The 20,027-nt window shown below is 36.1% G+C and overlaps 1 protein-coding gene across 2 annotated transcripts in view; it reads right to left on the bottom strand.

The window, feature by feature from the left end:
- ARHGAP15 (Rho GTPase activating protein 15) overlaps window positions 1-20,027 on the bottom strand; it is a 607,941-nt gene that overhangs the window by 473,737 nt on the left and 114,177 nt on the right. For both annotated transcript variants that reach the window (XM_001915565.6, XM_023622852.2), the window contains exon 8: window positions 13,870-13,959. In XM_001915565.6, coding sequence (XP_001915600.1) covers window positions 13,870-13,959 — 90 coding nt within the window. The remainder of the gene's footprint in view (window positions 1-13,869; window positions 13,960-20,027) is intronic.

Raw genomic sequence — 20,027 nt, 5'->3', positions numbered from 1 at the left:
CATAAAAATCAAGCCACTGAATTATATTTATAAACATACTACTTGTATCAATTAGCTATTGCTCTGTAACAAACTAGCCCCAAATTTATGGATTAAAACAACAATTGTTTACTTGCTCACAATCCAAAATTGCACTTAGATATTCTCATATCTGGGTTGCACTTAGACAGTCTCACATAGCAATACAACCACAAGTCCTGGATCTCCATTACCAGGTGAATCAGAACATTGGGCAGTAGGAATATTTCTGGATGCTATTCATATACCAGAGTGGCAATCCATAACTTATCAATGCATGAAGCAATCCCAAGCTGTGGTGCAAGGTCCTTGACTCTTGGGCTGTATGACCCTGGAAATTCAATGAGGACCTAGAGTATAATGTTGTTGTGGAGTTTGTGGCAGGTTACAATCAGAGTCTCACAACAAAGGTCCCTAGCATTCTGCAGGAAGGCTTTGCCTCTTGCAGTAAAGAAATTCTCACCAACTGAAAAGTAACTCCTTTCCTATTACTGGGTCAGAAAAGAGAATGAGCACCTGATCATAGGACATCAAGTGACTACGTGACTTCAGCTTCCCATGATGAGCTGCGTATTGCCAAATCCACTGAATCATAATTTTGGGCAACAATCCATGAATGCAAATGCTATATTCAGAATTTGGCCCAAGCAAGTCCAGCAGGCCTAAGTAAGTTACATGAACATATGGCTCAAACTCCCATTTTATCTATCAATGTTACACCAGTGCTTCTCCCTTAGCTTGCAGCTTTCGCCTCATGGGAGCTCTTGAAAACCAGCTGATGAAGGATGCAAACACTCAAGCCTGATTCATGGATGGGTCAACTCAATGTGTCGGTGAGCTCCAAAAAAATGGACTGCAAATGCATCCTGGGATGACTCTGTAGTACAGTGGTGAGGAGAAATCTTTCCATGGGGAGAGATACAAGCAGTAAACATGATTTGTTCACTTTGCAAAGAATAGCATAAGCAGAGGTAAAGATATCAACTGATTTCTAGAAAGTGGAGAATGGCTTTGTTTATTGGTCAGAGGACTGGAGAAAGACAGTCTGGAAAGTTGGAGACAAAGAAGTCTTGGTACATGTCAGCAGACTCATGGGAGCAGGCACAGAGCATGCAGATCCTTGTGTCTCATCTAAACGTATTAATGTCTACTAGATAGTAAGCGGGTGCACCAGAAGACTTAATAGGTTGAATTCTCCTAGCTTCTGTCTTTAGCCACTCAGAACATGCAGCATAGGCCCCGTGAGTGGAGTAGTCATAGTGGCAAGCATCGTGGCTACATGCAGACCCAACACCAAGGCTCCCTCTCACCAAGGCTGATGTAACTCCTACCATTGCTAATTGCTCAGTCTTCCAGCAGCAGAGGCAGACACTGAGCTCTTTAAGGAGACTAGCCAGGCCCCTGATGGCAAATCGACTATGTTAGACCATCCTCCATGCTTGGAGGAACAGTGATTCTCCCTGGAATTAACATGAACTCTGGATATAGGTTTGCCTTCTCTGTCTATGGTGCCTCTGTCTGCTCCACCCTTCCATAGTTTCAAGAATGACCAATATAGCAACACGAGGTCATTCAAAACATTGCCTCAAACCAAGGAACTGAAGGCAGCACAACAGTGGATAGACAGATCCACTGTTCTTACTAAATAATGCATTATTTGGAAGCAATCAACCTAACAGAATAATGGAAGGACTTCTTAAAATCTCAGTTGAGATAGTAGCTGGGGGACAAGACCCGGTCTGGTTGGGGTGCTATATTCCAATACCAATATCTGATACGTGTCACAGTGTCCCTAATAGCTAGAATATACGGATCTAAGCACCAAGATGTAAGAGTTGTCCCTGTAGTAACCGATTTACAGCATTTATGCTCCTGAGTTTTGAAACTTTAGCTCTGCTGGATTCTAATTCTTATTCTTGGGAAAGGAGAGAAATTTGCTTCTAGCAGGAATTAATAATGATATTATTGTACTTAAAGCCATGACCACTGCTTGGTAACCATGGATACTCAAGATGTTGACCAGCAGGCAAATAAAGTAGCTACTATATTCAGGGGTAATTGGCCCTAATTATAATAAGAAGGTAAGGCTGCTTCTGTACAATGGGGACAAGAGGAATAATTTAGGAACTCAGAGGATTCAATGAGTTGTCTCTTGGTGCTTCTATGTCCGGAGAGAGCAGTGAATTGTCAACTGAAGCAAACAGAGCATGGCAATGTCACAAAATTAGGGCTCAGATCCATCGGGTATGAAGGTCTGATTCATCTCATGAGGCAAACACAACAGACTAATAAGCATCAACTAGTTTAACTGAGGGTGAGGAAAATCTAGAATGAGTGAGAGAGGAAGTAAATGATGAACTTCAAATATGGCCTCAGACACAGTTGCAGCAGAGGAGTGTAGCTTTTTCCACTAAAACTTTTTTATTAGCTCTTTTGTATAGATTGAGGCCAGCCACTATCTTGAAGACTCAGACTTAACCTGAGGTACAAGTCACTTCGAGTACTGCAAGGGGTGGACTGCATCGTGTACTTCTTGGGTGCTGCCTCACAGCCTCTTGTCTTTACGTGTGACTCCAGCTGCAGCTGCTGTAAACAGTCCTGTGTGGGCTTCAGATCCCTTTGGACTGAGTGCATCTTGCTTCAAGCATGCACCCCATATCTTTCGCTTTCTGCCATACATATTCTCTGAGTCTGTGGAGTAGGACACCTGAAAGAACTTTTTGGCACACCCACAGATGTGCAGCCAGAAAGTCAAGAAGATTTAAAGACATTATCCCATCCCAGAGGCAACCATAAACCAAAAGGGTGAAAAGCTGATGGACAAATGCTTCATCCTGTCAGTGCTTGGGTGGAAAATTCTGAGAAGCGTCTCAGCCACTCTGTGACCAACTCAGTAATGGCCCTTGTAGTGCCTTTTCTTCCTTCTCTGTTTCACTCTTGCTAGTTCTAAATTCCTGCTCTCTGGGATCACTGCCCAAATAAACTAGTTGCAACATAATTCCTAGTTTCAAACTTTGCTTTGAGGGGGAACTCAGTTGAAGCCAGAGGGCATATATGGCAAAACCATTTGGTTAAAGAGAATTCAAAACTAGCTTCCTATGAAAGGAAAAGATCACGCCTCCACTGAGATACAGCTGTCACTGTCATAAAATCTAGCGTAAACAAATACACCATCAAATGCCCTGCTATAAAATGTAACATCCAGCAATTACATACTACAGGATTTAAGGTGACATCATTCATTACAGTATATGAATGATCTTCCTGACTAAATGGGAATTTAGTGTTAAGTAGCTATAAAAGCTGCCAAAAAGCAAATGTTATTGAAACAAACATTAGCAACTTACGACTACAACCTGGGGCATCCTGACCATAGCCACTATCTCTATTATGGAGCCATTAGAAACCACCATAGGGTGGTATCCAAGTCTATTAGGAGAATAATTTACTTGAAATTTTGTACTTATAGATGAAAGAGACAAGGGCACAATCATTACAGATTTTACTTTCTTTGTAAGGTTTCATTGTTGTTGTTGTTTTTCACATTCTCTTTCTAAACAGAGACGGGGCAGGAGGTGGGGCGGGAATTGAGTGATCTTCCCAGAGAAGATGAGCAATGTTTTTCCATGAGTCAAATTAAATGCTTTGAGGAAGTAAACATTTTAAGTGGCAAAAGTAGCTAGTAACAAGAGTAATACTAACTATGCATTCATAGAGTGAAAATTGTAACCAAAATTTTTTAAATAAAACCCACCATCTTACTTTAAAAATAGGCATTTATAAGTTTTCTTGCAAAGGATAATATTCGTTCAGTATTACAAGTCTCCAATTTTAGTGCAATGGTTCTTTGTTATCTGACTTTTACTGAATCATAGGATGGCTTAATAAGATCGGCAAATATCCACTAGAAACTGAATATTGACTAATAAATATCATCCCTGAGAATTCAGGATTAAGCTTCAACTTTCCTCCTTGGATAATTTTAACTCATTATCTCCTATAATCTTCAAAGATTTGTGATCTATACAAATACCCAGTTTAAGGATAAATATTTTCATTACATACAATGAGACATTCTACAATATTAAAAACTTAAAACATATACTAAAATTGCGATGATACCCTTATTGCTTCTGATTAAGAACGTGTTGATGTACTGATGCTTGAGAACCATCAAAATTTCTTAAATTACATGTTAACTATTTTATTTTTGATAAAAATGCAATGTGAACTTAGTAATATTTATCATTTAACTTGTAAATCCACAGAGAAAGATGGCTTCACATGAGTCATTAACAATTAATCAGATTTCTTTATCATAAAAATTGAATGACTAGGAAGAAATCTTGAGTTTTATGAAGCCCTATACATTTCTCTCTTTTAACACTGTAAATTATGTTATTTCCAAAATCAAACTCAGTGAGTGGTAACTTAAAAAAAATTCTTGCTTGGATCCAAATGAGGGATTACAGCATCTTGCGTATATTCTTATTTTAGCAATACAGTGTATCTTTAGATTCAATAGATCTTCCTAATATTTGACTACATATTTATTTGCTAACAGAAATGAGTGTCGATAAAATTCATCAGTCAATAACAGCCAAGAATAACTTCCTTAGATAAGTCATGGAAAATATAATGTTCAGGACAAAAGATATGAGTGTGTCATTGCCTCTCCTGAATCTTCCATTCTATGACAGAACAGAGAGAAAGGGCTGCCATCAGGTGAATGACATCCAGGGCCAGGGGATTTCTCCTTTATGTTTTACCGCATAAACACAAGACCTCCTTTGAATACCTCGCCAAAGCGCCCAGCCAAATCAAATCAGCAAAGTCAGTGCTGAAACGCCAGCTAGCCACCAGATGGCAGCAATGCTTTTATGAATAATGCAGCATTTTGTGTAGCCCATCTACGATTTCCTGTGTTAATAATAGAACAATCCTTACTTTAGTAAAAGGACAGATTTGTTCGTAATGAAGCCAGCCATTTCTTTCATGTCACTAGTTATGTTTTGTGGGGTCTATTTGCTTTCTAGTATTTGGGCGCCCCAAAATATTTTGTTTGCTTACACATTAAACATTAAACTGCTGTTGAATTTCATTTTGATATTGTGATAGAAAATGCCTGTGGCTTGAAACAAATATTTTCCTTTCTGATGGACAAATAACATCTGCGGTTGTAAATGTTCCAGTGTAACTGTCAAAGAGAAGGTTTTCACATAATTTCCTGCCACCCTCATCAGTACATTCTACACATCAAAAAAGTGTGTTCATAACCTCCTTTTCCACGAATTGATATCAAATCTACCACAGATCTCGAATATCAGAAGCTTGTCTTCTATTTGATCATGGGTGGGTGTGAGAATTTTGAAAAATGAAGCATTGCTTAAATTCAAATTAAAAAAAACTATCAAGGTCTAAGTTACTTGGGAAGGGAATCTTTGATATCAGTGTTTCTTTCCTTTTTGGAGCTGTTTGCAGCAATTTGTTAATTTTGTATTTAAAAACTTTTTGGTTAGGACTTGTTCACCAAGGAAGTCGGACAATTAGAACTTCTTCTAGTCCTGGAAATGAAACATCAGCAAACTGGTGGGACTAAGGCCAAGAATGTACCAGGTCTCTACTAAAAAGAAATTCATCCAAGAGAATGTCCCTTCCTTGGTCAAGTCATCTCAAACTGATTTGTTGTCTGAAAACAGTTCAAACAGCTTCCTTCCTGCTTTCTCCCCGACATCAGGCATTTCATTTCATTGGTTCACCTGGGTCATCTCTCAACATCCTGTTTTGTTCAGATAAAAGGGCAACCTCCTCTTCTCGTCAAATACCGAGAATCCTTAACTGTCCCGCGGAGTATTATAGACTTGCTTTTGAATACTTTTTTTCTACTAAATTTTTAGTAACATGTTTAACTCATACATTGAGGGACTCTATGCACAGATTCTACAAGTGGCCCCTCCAGTTTTGTATGAGTGCTGGAATTTTCCTTTCATCTTAAACTTTTAGGTTTTTTTTCTCGTGTTCATTTCAAGCCTCTGTTTATGGATGCTTGCTTTGTTATTTTCTTACACAGCTTTGAACATTGCTTTGAGGTTTGAGGGTTTTGCTCACCACTGCCCAGATTTTCTCCTGCTCAGTGGCTTGTGGCATATAAACACTGTGAATATATATATTTTTTCTTTTGCCTTAGGATCCAGCCTCATTACCTTATGTTTCTGAAAACTGAATGGCATCGGCTATTTATCTGCCAGTGATCCTACGCTATCCAAAAGCACTCAATTTTATTTCACCCTGTGTCATCCTTATGGACAAGCTGTAAAATGTGATACCATTTACTGGCCCCATCTATTATGTACCAGCTTTAGGGATTAAACCGTTCCTTTTTCTGGAAGAGGACTGTTTGCTATTAAAAAAAAAAAAATCATACTCAGCATGGAATAAACATGGCTACTCTCTTTTAAAAATACAAAAAAAGAATTTTGAAACAGATATGAAAAAGGGATCCATTGGTTTGAATGTTGCCTTGCTAGCACCAATGTAATGTCTTCTGTACTTTGCAAGATGAAAATCACAAATGGGAAAACCATAACACTTGATGATTCTACCTCGATCCCATGAAATCCCTCATTGGCAGTGGTTGCTTTTGCTCAGGGGGGTATGAATGGCCTGACATCCCACATTTGATCCCATGTAGCTCAGTTAGCCTCACTCTGATTCTGTGAACATGGAGAATTAGCCCAGCCGTGGCACAGTGACCATCACACTGGTTCCACTCAAACATCAAGAAACAGAGTATGTTCCATAAAAACAGGGATTTACGTCATGATGTCAATAAACGATGAACAGCATGTTGCATTTAACCCATTGTCAAACTAAAATCTAGAATTTATTCCAAATGCACAACTCTTATCTTTGAGCAGGTAGAGCCAGGTATTCCAGAAGGCAATGAGAAATGAGCTAACCAGTGATCTAGGCTCATTAGGTCACATGCATCTATGCTTCGAAAACGTTAGAAGCATAAGAAGACAAGTTGACATTTCCTTTTTTTCTTTGAACTTTTAATTTTGATTTATTTTATTTTATTTTGGAATCTTAAATTTTTCATTCCTTTGGCTAATTTGGGACTAAAATTTACTAATATGACTATTTGTCAATCTTTACTGTCATCCAGTTGCATTCTGCTTTGATGACAGTTAAAAAAAAATGAATACAACAAGATAATGCTATGCCCTTTAGTAGTTAGTGGAATAAAGTAGCTATCCAATTGAGTACACATCCTCATAGACCACTAAGCTTCGTGGAATCACCAGACAACGTACACTTGCTATTGTTTTCCCTATTAGTTTACTCAACTTATTAGTATCTTAATTCTAGAGTTGAGATTATAGCTTTTTTCTAAAAAAAAAAAAAAGAGCTTTACTATTTCTCAAAAATTGAACCTACAAAGAGACGACAGTGGTTCCCAAGTCCCATCGTTTGAACAAATAGGCATGTTCTTCACGTGAGGGTGTGTTTTCCATCCATCAACTTGTTTCTGTGTCTCCTTTCATCAATCAGGCTAGCATGCTCTTTAGGTCTCATCTTAATCTCACCTGAGATTCTTACAATCAGTTTTACTTCCTGCCCCCAGGCTCTATCTTTTGCAGTAAATCTTATACACCCCTGACATTAATATTCCCAAATCAAAGCCGTGATTATAAAATTATATCACTCCATACATCAAAATCCTTCTGTGCAATCCCACTGGCAAAAATGAAGCCAAAATCATAAAAATAATCATCTCTTCCCCTCCAGTTAGAAAAAAAAAGTATTGTCCTGATATCTCAGTAAGAGAATGAAAAGAGTTACCATTCCCTCTCTTTCATTTTTGGGCATAGTTCCTGCATGTATCTCTAGGTTCCCTTTTGTAAGTTGCTACCAATAACCTGGTAGAAGCTTTCAGGATGAAATGCTTTTCTTAAAGTACTAACTGGGACATGACAGTAATTAGTTAACTTATATCGATTAGATATTACATTTATTACAATATGCATAAGAATAGAATATTAAAAATAATTTCAGTAAGGTTTGAGGACACATATTCTTAGTTACACAATGAGAGAAAAGACATCCACACGGGGTGTTAAATCTTAGTCTATTGGTTAAGTTGACAAGGCAGTACAGAGAATAGAAGTGGAGCAGAAATCCTGAATTATATTTCATAGATATCTATCTCTCCTATCCAGATTCTTCCAAAATCCACATCTGGAATTTCTCAAAAACTTCCCGAGAGTGAGATGATGTGATTAGTAGATGAATAATAATACCTGGTTGTAGTTATATTAAAATCAGTCTTTTGGAGTTGCTTTCAAATACAGGATTGCTTCATTTTAACATTAACACAGATGAGAGGCGGGTGCGATAAGGACTGTTATCTCTTATTTCCTTGGTGTGAAAAACTCTAAGTTGGAGGCGGGATCCTGCCCTGGGTTCTACATAAAGTTACAACTGACACAGCCAAAACTGGAACACATGTCCCCAGACTCTTGTGTTCTCTCCACTGCACCTTCTGCATGATGGATGAATATCTAATAGGTAGAGAAAATGATTGGGGACAAGCTAGAAAGCAAAAACAACTGTATTAGACATTAATGCTGCTCTTACTCTGGTTTATTTTTAATGCCATGCCTTTTAAGATACTGTGAGTAATTCTCTAAAGTGAAACCAGCTTTACTTGAAATCTAATGCATATATGAATGTGAAGAATCATCCTTTTGCATTTAGTCTAACTGCAAGCATTGAAAAATGAAAGAGAAAATTGGTAAAAGCTCAGATTTATTTTAAACCATCCCTTTTAACAGAAGGAAATGGATAAAAGCAAAATACCAGTAGTTTTCCTTTTGGCTTAAAATGACATTTTCCAAGATGTTATTAAATTATCTTCGCATTAATAAACTTAAGTAGTACTTAAACATTTTAAGCTAAGACATATTCAGATCAGGAAGAGCAATCAAATTATGTTTAAATGTAAAGCATATCCATGGAAAATATTGCATGAATATGTTTAATACACATTATAGCCAGAAGACTCCATCCAAAGTCAAAAAAGTAATACAAGTAATGATACATCTATTCTGAGATTTACTTTACTTTTAGGAACAGACCGGTGCCCGTAAGATATTTTTATGTATTAAAAAAGAACACCAATCCAGGAAATTTGGTGATGATTTTTGTTTTAAGGTTATAAATTAGTGGTGGGGGAGGAAAACAGACTCATCTTCTTGGGTTATTTAATTTTTTCTGCTTTCTAACAGGTAACTGATATAGTTCTAATCAGCCATAATTCATGAATAGTAGAATTATCTTATTTAACACACATAATCTTAGATGAGCCTTCTGCATATTCATTGGTGAAATTTTTAAAAAAATTTTATTTTAAAGGAAACAGAAAAACTGAGGCCTAGTCACTGTCTGGCTCTGAGAAAAGGTAAACCTTTAGAGTAGAAATGACTTATTTTAAATGAGTAATCATGTACTTTAAATCAGTAGTGAAAAGGACTGGCAAAACAGTATTTTTCTTATTGTTTTCCCCCATTTGCAAAAGAGAATAGAATCGACACTCCAGAAATCATCATGGAACACAGAGCCCATATTTCGGACACGGTTTCCTAAAATTTTTTATGACCGTGAATTTTTTTTTTGGCTGAAAGAATGCAACTCGAGCCTTAGCAGTAACCATCGAATCAGTTAAAAGGTGTCCAGTCCTCTGGTTTAATGAGCATAAAGCACAGGATATTCTTTCTTTGGGGAGATTAAACTAATTTACATGACAGGAGCAAAGAATATTTAAGTGCTAAATTAAACGGCCTGTAATTAATCACAGTGCTTGGGATCACCATATATTTAATAAGGAAGGGTAGCTCCTTCGAGGTCGGAAATGTTCTGGAGATGTGTCGTCTATCTATTCGATAGCTGTGTCATGAACTCCCTTTCCCCACACTTTCAAAAATATTTAACTCAGAGAGCCTTGTGTTTGAAGGAAGGAAGGAAACCTAAGTGAAAATTTTCCTTCAACTTTGAAACAATAAGATACTAAAGCTAAAAACTTGCTGATTGTTTTAAATTATTTTGCAGCCATTTTTGCAGTTGAACTTCCTATTGAAAAGCTTTGTAAATGCCTGATGTCTCCACAAGGAAAGAGAAGAAGGTGACAGAAGCACCGCTTGTGGTATAGATGCTGCCTGACAATCCTGCCATCCTTTAACATGGTTTTATTTAGTTATTACAACTATCTCTTCGTAAATGACATTTAGGATTATTTAAGATTATGTTGTAATCCTTTTAATCCTTAGTGCTTTAAATTTCAAGCTAAACACCAAAAAGCAAACTAGCACTTAGCAGGAATGTTTAAAATATGTGATTTGAACATAAATCTTTTTATTCACTCTTTCCCCAATGAAAACCTAGTGGTGCTTTTAAATTAACTAAGAAAACTCGTACCCCAGTTCATTACAAATCACTGGGCTGCTAAATGCTTTCGCAAGCTGCATCACACTTGTGAAGGTTCTGGACAATTACGCTAAATGCAGAATTAAACAAAAGTTAGCAGTAATGAACATTTACTAGTTTAACTTAGAATTTGTATGACCTTTTATAAGTACAAAGTGTCTTTCTGTGTTTGTATGTATGTGTGTGGAAATGATCACTATTTCCTAAGGTTAAACTATCAGATGTGCCTGTATACATAGACACACACACAATATAAATGCGTACATGGATATGGATTTATAATTTTTAAATACATATGATGACTTGTCTATATATACTTTATTATAGAAGTTGGTAACAATTTTTAGCAATCTCAGCATCATTCTGATATACTGAGAGCTGTTGAATACCGATCCTTAATACTTAATTCATGTTGTCACTGTTATGTTACCATGTTCCAATCAAATAACATTGAACCTACATCAAGAGTTTAATAAGACTTTGACTATGAAGGAAATTCGGCTTTTAATACAAAAAGAAAATGAACAACTCAAATGTCCAAATGGCATATACAAATGAATGAAACAAATGAAATCCTTCCATTTATCGTGTCACAAATGCGTGCTGCTGAGTCTTTCAAGCATATTTCAAGCACATAATTTCTTGTTTGTTTTCCTATTCATTTTAAGTTTGACTTCTCCACAGACATTGTAATTATGTGGCATATAATTGCTAATCCATCAACTTTTTAACGACAGATCTCAAATTTTAAATTATTTCTAATTTTGCTCTTCTTTGATTTTTCTTGAGCCAAAAATCTCAATAGTCATTTGCTATTTGTAATCTATAATTCATAGACTGAGATTGAACACCAAGCCTAATTCAAACTTGGAATCCTAAAGCTATTTCTGCTGTAGCACATCAGCCGAAGCTACGATGGTCTTTTTCAGTCGGGAAGAAACACTTCATTATTCTGTAGGTAATGAAACCCTTGCACACACACACTCAAACATCCAACAATGCCTTAATACCATGTTTTTGAGATATAATCATGTTTATTTTGATCATTTGAGAGTTAGACCAGCTAATGTATCTAATCAAATATTGATGCAAGTCATCTAGATTTAGCTCTCTGGCAAATCCTTCCCAATGCTTTTTCGTTAACAGAACTATAAAAGCTATTTCTATTGTTCCTCTCAAAAGGCTTACTCCGGTGGTCTGTATCTGTGGATACGTATTAGTAAATTTTACCTAGGCTCATGTGTTTAGGTGATGAAAAGATTTCAGCATGATAAGAAAATCACACGATTCACCCCAAAAGGAAGAAGACAGAAATGAAATTTGAATCTTTCTTCAGCTTTGCTAATCACGACATCCTTATGATCCCCTTTTGTTTCTCTAAACTAAAGAGTACGAGACAAAAAAAAGATAAACTGGATGTAACAATACTGAGGTCCCAGGAACTGCCCAGTTACCTTACAAACAAAACTAGCTGGGTGGAGTTTCACCTCCAAAAAGCTACCAAAAGTGAGAAGAGTTTTCAATATCTTTGGAAATACTTATATTCAGAAATATGAAAAACAAGTAAAACACTATAACAGGAGGTGGTTCGTCATGTTCAGAAAAGGTTAGGATGACACATACAGGTGTTTCAATGTCTATCTATGTATATTATTTTCATACCTATGTAAAATGGTACATAAATTTTTTTTTCTATTTGCAGCCCTATATCCATCACACATACTTGACTATCATCCTCATTTGTGATCTAACTTAACTCTTCAAAACATTAAATGAAAGAACTGAAAAAGACTGCTGTAGCCTAATTCCCAGGGTTTCTATTGTCTAAGAATTATGTTGATGTCAAATTTTAACGTCTTTATTTTATGACATTGGTGATTAGAATGCTAAACTCACAGTACATAATAAAACTAAACCACTTAGCTCACCTAATCCAGTTCAGAACTAGTCATACTGATCATCTAGGCTGTCAGAGAGGCTAGGATTATAACCTCTAAGTTTTGCTGCTTATGACAGAATAACAAAGAGTAAGAAATCGGGAGACAGGATGTATCACTGATCTACAATTCCTCACTGTAAAACAAAATTTATTTTACCTTGATTCTTTAAATTCACATTCTAATCACTTTGGCTTTAGTCCTTTGATCTGTAGGCAAGTATGTTTAGTTTTCTTTTCTTTCTCTTTTTTCTTTCTCCTTCCTTCCTTCTTTCCTCCCTTCCTTCCTTCCTTCGTTCTTCCTTCCTTCTTTCCTTCCTTCTTTCATTTCTTTTTCACTTTTGGTAAGAAAACCTTTATCACATTAACAATGAATACCTAAACAGAGTAAAACTACAACCAGAAAAATTATTCTAGAATATGTTGAAAATGATTATTATTATTATTTTGAAATTAACGTGGGTTCAAATGATCTGGAAAGACCTGAATTAGATTCTGGAAAATGCAGAACAAACTGGCAACCAGATTTTTCTCCCCAGTGAGAGTTCAGATAGGAAATGTCACCTACCTAAACTTCTAGAAGACCCACTATATTAATTTTAGTGATGTACTTAAGAACAGAACTGATTTTTCTTCAAGGGCCAACGTGGCCTCAGAAGACATTTAATGTAATAATTATAATAATCTAGTTCCTTGGCTACTAAATGATGTAAATTCTAAAATATATCTATAGGTTATTAGTTACTTTGGAAATATAAGTTAAATTAAATCTCGTTAAAATATATTAAAAAAATCAACCTCCATAACCTAAAGTTATTAATTGCCAGAGGGATTTTGGCAACATCATATGTGAAATATTAAGTTTTCCCATTTCCTTTCAAGGATTTCATCTTGTTAGTTCTATTCAATGGAACATGAATGAAACTATTAATTGCAGTTATTTTTCAAAAAAATTAAATTACACAATAGAAAAGATCCAATATAGATATTTAGCTCTCTCGATCCACCTAAGTTACACTAGAAAATGTAATTTATAGCTGGGAGGCAGGGATGACGATGAATGCACATAGTTTATCATAATTAGTGAGTCTTACTTTGTGTGTGTCTGAAAGTTCTACATTAAATCTATTTGTCAAGCATTCTAGGTTTGAACTCCAAATGGCTATCAAATATACTGCAAAATTCAGTGACTTTTGGGTGCAAGATTAATCAACACATAACATGTATTTTGTGTTTAGATAGTAGCAAGTCACCAAACAAAAACAATAAACCAAAATTCAACAAGGAAGAAAGTCAGTTTTTCACAATGACCTTCACACAACTAGTTCGCATACTTGAAAATACATGACAAGGTAGTCTTATTTTGATTACTCAAGAGAGCTCAGATTGAGAAGGAATAGAAATAAATTGAATATATGTAACAGTCTTACCTGAAAGACGTTCTTTCTGCTTGATTTTTCCTTGGCCCATTCAATATGTGCTCCACACAAATCCACACTTTCTGGTTTGTTCCCAGTTTTCTGTAAACAAAGATGAAATAAGAATAAAAAGCGTACAAAACTGGTGATGAATGTTAGAAAAAATAAAAAAGTTTATTGAGTTAGCAGCTATACATATTTATGGCATAAAGTCTTTTTTTTTTCAGTTTCAAAGAGATATCTACATGCTCATGTTTTTTGCAGCATTATTCACAATAGCCAACACATGGAAACAACCTAAGTGCTCGTCGACAGATGAATGGATAAAGAGAATGTAGTATATATATATATAATGGAAAAATTAGTCAGCCATAAAAAAGAAAGAAATCTTGCCATATATAACAATATGAATGAACTTTATTTCAGTTATAAGGTGAATAAGTTCTGGTAATCAAATGCACAGCATGGTGACTATACAATATACAGTATACATACATATATAGTTAACACTGTACTGTATACTTGAAAGTTGCTAAGAAAGTAGATCTTACGTATTTGCACCACCCACACACACTCAAAACGGTAATTTTGTGAGGTGGGATGTGTTAACTAACCTTAATATGGTAATCAGTTCACAATATATATGTACATCAACACATCACATTATATACCTTAAATTTAAACCATGTTACTTGTCAATTATATCTCAATAAAGCTGAGAAAAAGAAAAGACAAACATTTAATAAATATTAAGTGCCAACACTGTCTTTTAGAAGTTAACTTTTCAGACTTTTAAAACTATACACATAAGGATATGTATTTAACAAATTTAATTTAGACCAAATAGATTATAGCATGTGCTTTCTTGTACACAATACGATGTAGATATTACTTAGAAGCTATTTTTACTTCAGTAATTCATAATAATCAATTAGTGGAAATATCATCTACATTTTCATCTTTATAGTTTCCTTTGGTTCAAGTGAATGATACTTATGTAACTGTAAATTTGCATAACTCCAAATATTAAACAAATGCTTACCTGTTTGGGAAGTTCACTATTCTTTAAGAAAGTGATGCCACATTTCAAAGACTCCAAAGATTTTCCTAAGTTCTAAGTTACTCTAGGTTTCTCTGTAAATTCAGTACTTTTCTCAAATCATTTTCCATAGACTACTTTAAAATTTCAGTATACAAGGGTTATAATATTTTTAGACAATGTTTTTAACATTATGAAACTTTAGGTTAAAATGTGAAATTATGAACAAATGGTAAAAATGTTATAAGAAATCTTTCAACAATTGTTGCCCTATAGCCACTATGATCAATTCTATCAGTTTAATAGAAATAGACTATTTTTCAGAAGAAACCAGAAATCTGAGGGTTCTCATATTAAATTGTGAGATTTTCTATTTTTGGCAACTCAATAAAAAATTGATATAAGCCAAACATAACTTTCCTTTAGGATACATTCAGCTGGCAGGAGAGCAATTGGTAGCATATCTTTCCTTTGTTAGAGGAGCATGCTTCGTACAGATGGTTCAGTCAGAGAATTTTTACTGGTCCACCCATGCTCTGCCACCTAGGTGATCACTATTGTGGAAAATCGCAAAGCATAATAATAATGTTCATTGTCAAGTGATTTATGATGTAGAAAAATTAAAAACAACCTGCTTCTTCTACAGTTAATTAAATTACGGGATACTCAGAACCAACAAAATAATCATTAAGTGTATGTAACGGAAGAAATTATCTTTCCCATATAACGCAGTCAGGGGAAAAAAGATGGAATTATTTTATATAAGAAGCACTTTTTATGTGCCATGCACTTCTCTGAGTGTTTTACAACTATCAATTCGTTTAATTCTTGAAACAATGGTATGCAGTAGGTACTTTTATCACCATCATGTTACAGGTAACAAAATATGCAAGGAGGGGTAGGTAAACCTTCCCAAGGTAACACAGGTAGAAAAGGAGGAGCTAGGATTTGCATGTGAGCAGTGTCACTCCAGAGTCTGTTCCTAACCACTATGCAGTCCTTGAAAATTAAATATACATTATGATCATACTCATGTTAAAACCTAACATTTGGGGAACAGATACCCCTTTCTTACTAGACTCTAGTATAGACATATTGATTTTGTTTCTGTCCTTCTCTGTTAAACTTGATCTTCCCATTGGGCCTTTACACCACCTGTTTACCTGGAATGACTCCCAATCTTCACATGGCTGACTCCTTCTTATCCATCAGGTCCCAGCTAAATGTCACCTTGTCAGAGGTCTTCTCTGACTGTCTCATATGAAAGAGCTGTGTTCCAACACTCCTAATTACTCTCTATCTCACCACTTGTTTTTATTTCCCTGCAGCCTTCCTCCTAACTGAAATCACCATATATATTTTTATATACTGACTATATGTTTTTTTCCCACTAGAATTAAGCACCTTGAGCTGGGGCTTTGTTTGTCTTCTCCTCCACTATTTTTCCCAATATATGGAAATGTATGGAACAGTGCCTGGCACATAGTTGTTGTTCAATGAATATTTGCTGAATTCATGAATGAAGGAAAAATATCAAAATTCAGCTAGCTTTTGTGCTTTGGAAGGAAGGTTGGGCATCAAAGAATTCCCAATTTTATAACAATTAAGATTTGTATCTGGTTTAACAGTTAAGCAGTCTTTGCTTTGTGATTTGGAAAAGTGATAAGCAGTTTAAGGGATTCATACGTGGATCGAACCTAGGATTTCGCAGAATCATTCAATAAGCATTTATTGCATACCTATTATGCATCAATGTGTTAGCCACTGTGCTGGGCACTGGGACTCCAGAGATAAAGAAAATACGGACTCTTGCTTGAAGAATCCCATACGAACCTCTGACCCTATATAATTGTCTATAGATTCTCTCTCTCTGTAGAGCTAGAGGGGACCTATGGGTCAAAAGGAAGCTAAGCTTTCCCAGTGTTCTCACCATCCAGCTTTGCCAACCTCTAACTGTTGTCATCAGCATCATGCACTAAATCCCATGGCTTTGGCACTTGGCTTGGGTTTATCCAAATTGGAACTCTGTCCATCACTTTCATTCACCTCCTGGTGCTCATTCATGTGACCTTGACCTTGCCCCATCTATTGCATTCTTCATGAGCTCACTGCTTGGCTTCCTCTTCGCTTTAGTAATCTCCATTCTGCTTTTCATCTAACATAACCCACTTTCTGAATTTTTCTTACTCCTACTCTGTTATGTTTGTTTTGGATGTTAGTGAAATCAGCAGACCTCTGTTCATTGTCCCAGTCTCTCAAGCCCTTCCTGGTTTCGCTTCCTTTCATGTCCAGACCTATGTCCCTGATTTCACAGTCACTTCGGCCTCTCTCATTCTCTCTCCCCATTCAATGATCCACTCTACTCTCTTTTCTTCTTCTACAGTCTTCCTCATAGCCCCTTATTCTTGAGAAATAACTTTTGACTACTCAGTGGAGTAAAATGGCTTACTCTTAATTCACAGAGATAAAGCCCTTGTGCTAGAATATTCACAATTCTTCTCACTTTAATAGTTAGTCTGTATGATCGAAGTAAACAAATTAAAAAATATAAACTTTAATAAATTCCTGTATGTCTTGCCTTCTAAAAGCTGTATATCAATTTCTCATTTGTTCCTGACAACAATCTCGTGAAGTTATTACCATTGCCTTCAACTTACATGTGAAGAAGCTCAAGCAGTGAGTGCTTAAGTGTCTTACATAAACTCACACACTTAATAAGTGCCTGAGCTGAGATATGAATTCACTTTTATCTGACTCCAAGTCCCAAGTTCTTGATCACAACACAATATGTGGCCTCTCCCCTATACCTAAACTGTCATCCTTCTAGGTCCCATAATGCCCTATTTAGGTCCCCAAATAAGAATGAACATTTTCTATTTCTTCCTTGTAAATGTCGTTATTTCCAATTTTTTCATCTGGCTCCCAGAATTCTGGATCTGGGTCTGTGACTCTGGTCCACCTGTCTAATGAACTCCCCTTCCTGGGCACAGTGGCATCCATGAGCATCAAACTACCTGGCCTGTCAGGGCCATGCAGTACATAAACAACTCACAGGGCATGTCTTGTTTGGCCTCAGAGGAAGAGATGCTCCTTCTTAGGCCCAAGGCTTTTCTTCTCTTGTTCCTAATTCCATCTAATCTCGTTCCTCATTTTCTGAGTTGCCCCTTTTCTCCTACATTCTCAATCTCCTACTCTCAAATAGATTCTATCCCTTAGCCTATAACCACGCTCAAGTCACTCATGCTTGAAAAAAATATAGAAGAAAGCAAGCCTCAATCCCATAACTTCACTTTTTCTCAATCTCACCTATTTTCTTTTCATTATTGATAGGATTCTTCAGAGTTTTCTGCAGCCACATTCTCTGCTCATGTTCCATTCTCTTCTCAATCCATTGCAATCTTTTACTCCTTTTCTTGAATAATCTAAAATGCCTTAACCATTAAGGTCAACAAAAACAATCTGATGCCTTCTCTCCCATCAACATTCTACTTAAACTCTGTACAATTAGATTCTGCTGGTCCTTCTCCTTAAAACCCTCTGTCCCTCAGCTATGGAGACATTTTCTCTCTAAATTCTTCTTTCATATTTTATACTTCTCCTTCTCTGTTTCTTTCACTGACTTCTCTGCCTCTTCCCACTTCGTAAATGTTGGTAATCCTTGGTTTACAGCCTTCATTATTTTTGGTAGTTTTCGTGCTTCCTGTGGGTTTTGGTCTTGCCTCTGGTCTGATTCATCACTTATAATATGTTGTTTCCTCAATGGTTCCTCTGGCCCCTACCTCTCTCTTCTGTGCCAGAACTGTATTTTCTAACTACCATTAAGATTTAGCACAGACACCTCATTAAAACCATTGTCTTATTCTCAAACATGCCCCCTTTTCATTATTACTTGTCTTGGTTAATCATCCCTCTATGTACTTCGCTTTCTTAATTCTCTCCTTTCCCTCACTACCCACAACCAAAAGGTACAAAGCTCAAATTCCAGAACCAGCTCCAGCTTCTTCATCCCATGACCACAACCTCATTTGAGCTCTTATCATCTCTCATCTGAATTCTTCTCTTTGTTGTTTCCTCTGTGACCAGTCAAACCATTTCAATATTTCTCCACAATTTGACTTTTTGTAAAAAACGAAAAATCTCACCATATTTCTTCTGGAAAACTTGTTATCTACAGGATAATATACAAATCCCTTAGTAGGGCATACAGGCTCCTTTCTTTCATTCCCCAAGCATCCTTCTCAATTCCATTCATTCTCTTGTTCTTATACACATCTGCGACGCTAAGTTCATAGCATGCCTAAATGCAACATGCTTTCACAGGACTATACATTAGGAATATGAGTATGCATGAGCCCTTTTCATCAGTAACTCATTTTCTCTCTCTTCAACCCACTCTCCTTGCCCGCCATTTGCCCCAGTTCTGCTCATTTTCATGTTGTAACTCCAAAATAATCTCCATGAGGCTCTCCTTTACCTCTGCAGGCACAGTCATTCACTCCTTCCTACCATTTTCCCTACTCTGAAGCACACTTTATTACAATTCTTTTTGTTGTCTACACACGGTAACTACTTTCTGTTGTATCTCTTTCCTCAAGCCATCCAATCAGAGACCAAGCTGGGTTTGTCTTATATGTCTTTATTTTTCCAAAATCTAGCAAAGTAGCCAAAATAAGCACTCAACAGATATTTGTTACCTGTTGAATGAATTTATAAACTGGATGGAGAATTACAACGGAAAATTTCCAGATTAATTCCAATGCATTCATAAATAAAAATAAATAATATATCTCAGAATAATAGCTTACAAAGTGAGAAATACATAAGAAGTAAAAGCACAGAAGCACAATGTATATTCCAATATACACTGACCTTTATTAGGAAGTGATCTTATGGCACAATCAAAGCAAATAATAGAGATTTGGGGTGAATTCAGAAATATGCCAGAAAAAGCTAAAGTTATTTGAGTAAAATTCAAGCAAATAGATATATTAGCTTCAAAAAAGAGCAAACTAAGATAAGCAGACAGAAGACATTTTTAAGTGATCCTAATCAATTGTTCATTTTTACAAAGCTAAAACAGAAACATCTAGGCTTAAATAACAACTTTAGGGACCAGGCTTTATTAGAAGTG

Source organism: Equus caballus, chromosome 18 (assembly GCF_041296265.1).
Source record: "Equus caballus isolate H_3958 breed thoroughbred chromosome 18, TB-T2T, whole genome shotgun sequence".
In the NCBI taxonomy this organism is placed as follows: domain Eukaryota; kingdom Metazoa; phylum Chordata; class Mammalia; order Perissodactyla; family Equidae; genus Equus; species Equus caballus.
The sequence above is the reverse complement of the archived record's forward strand: the minus strand, read 5'-3'. Positions and strand labels throughout refer to the sequence as shown.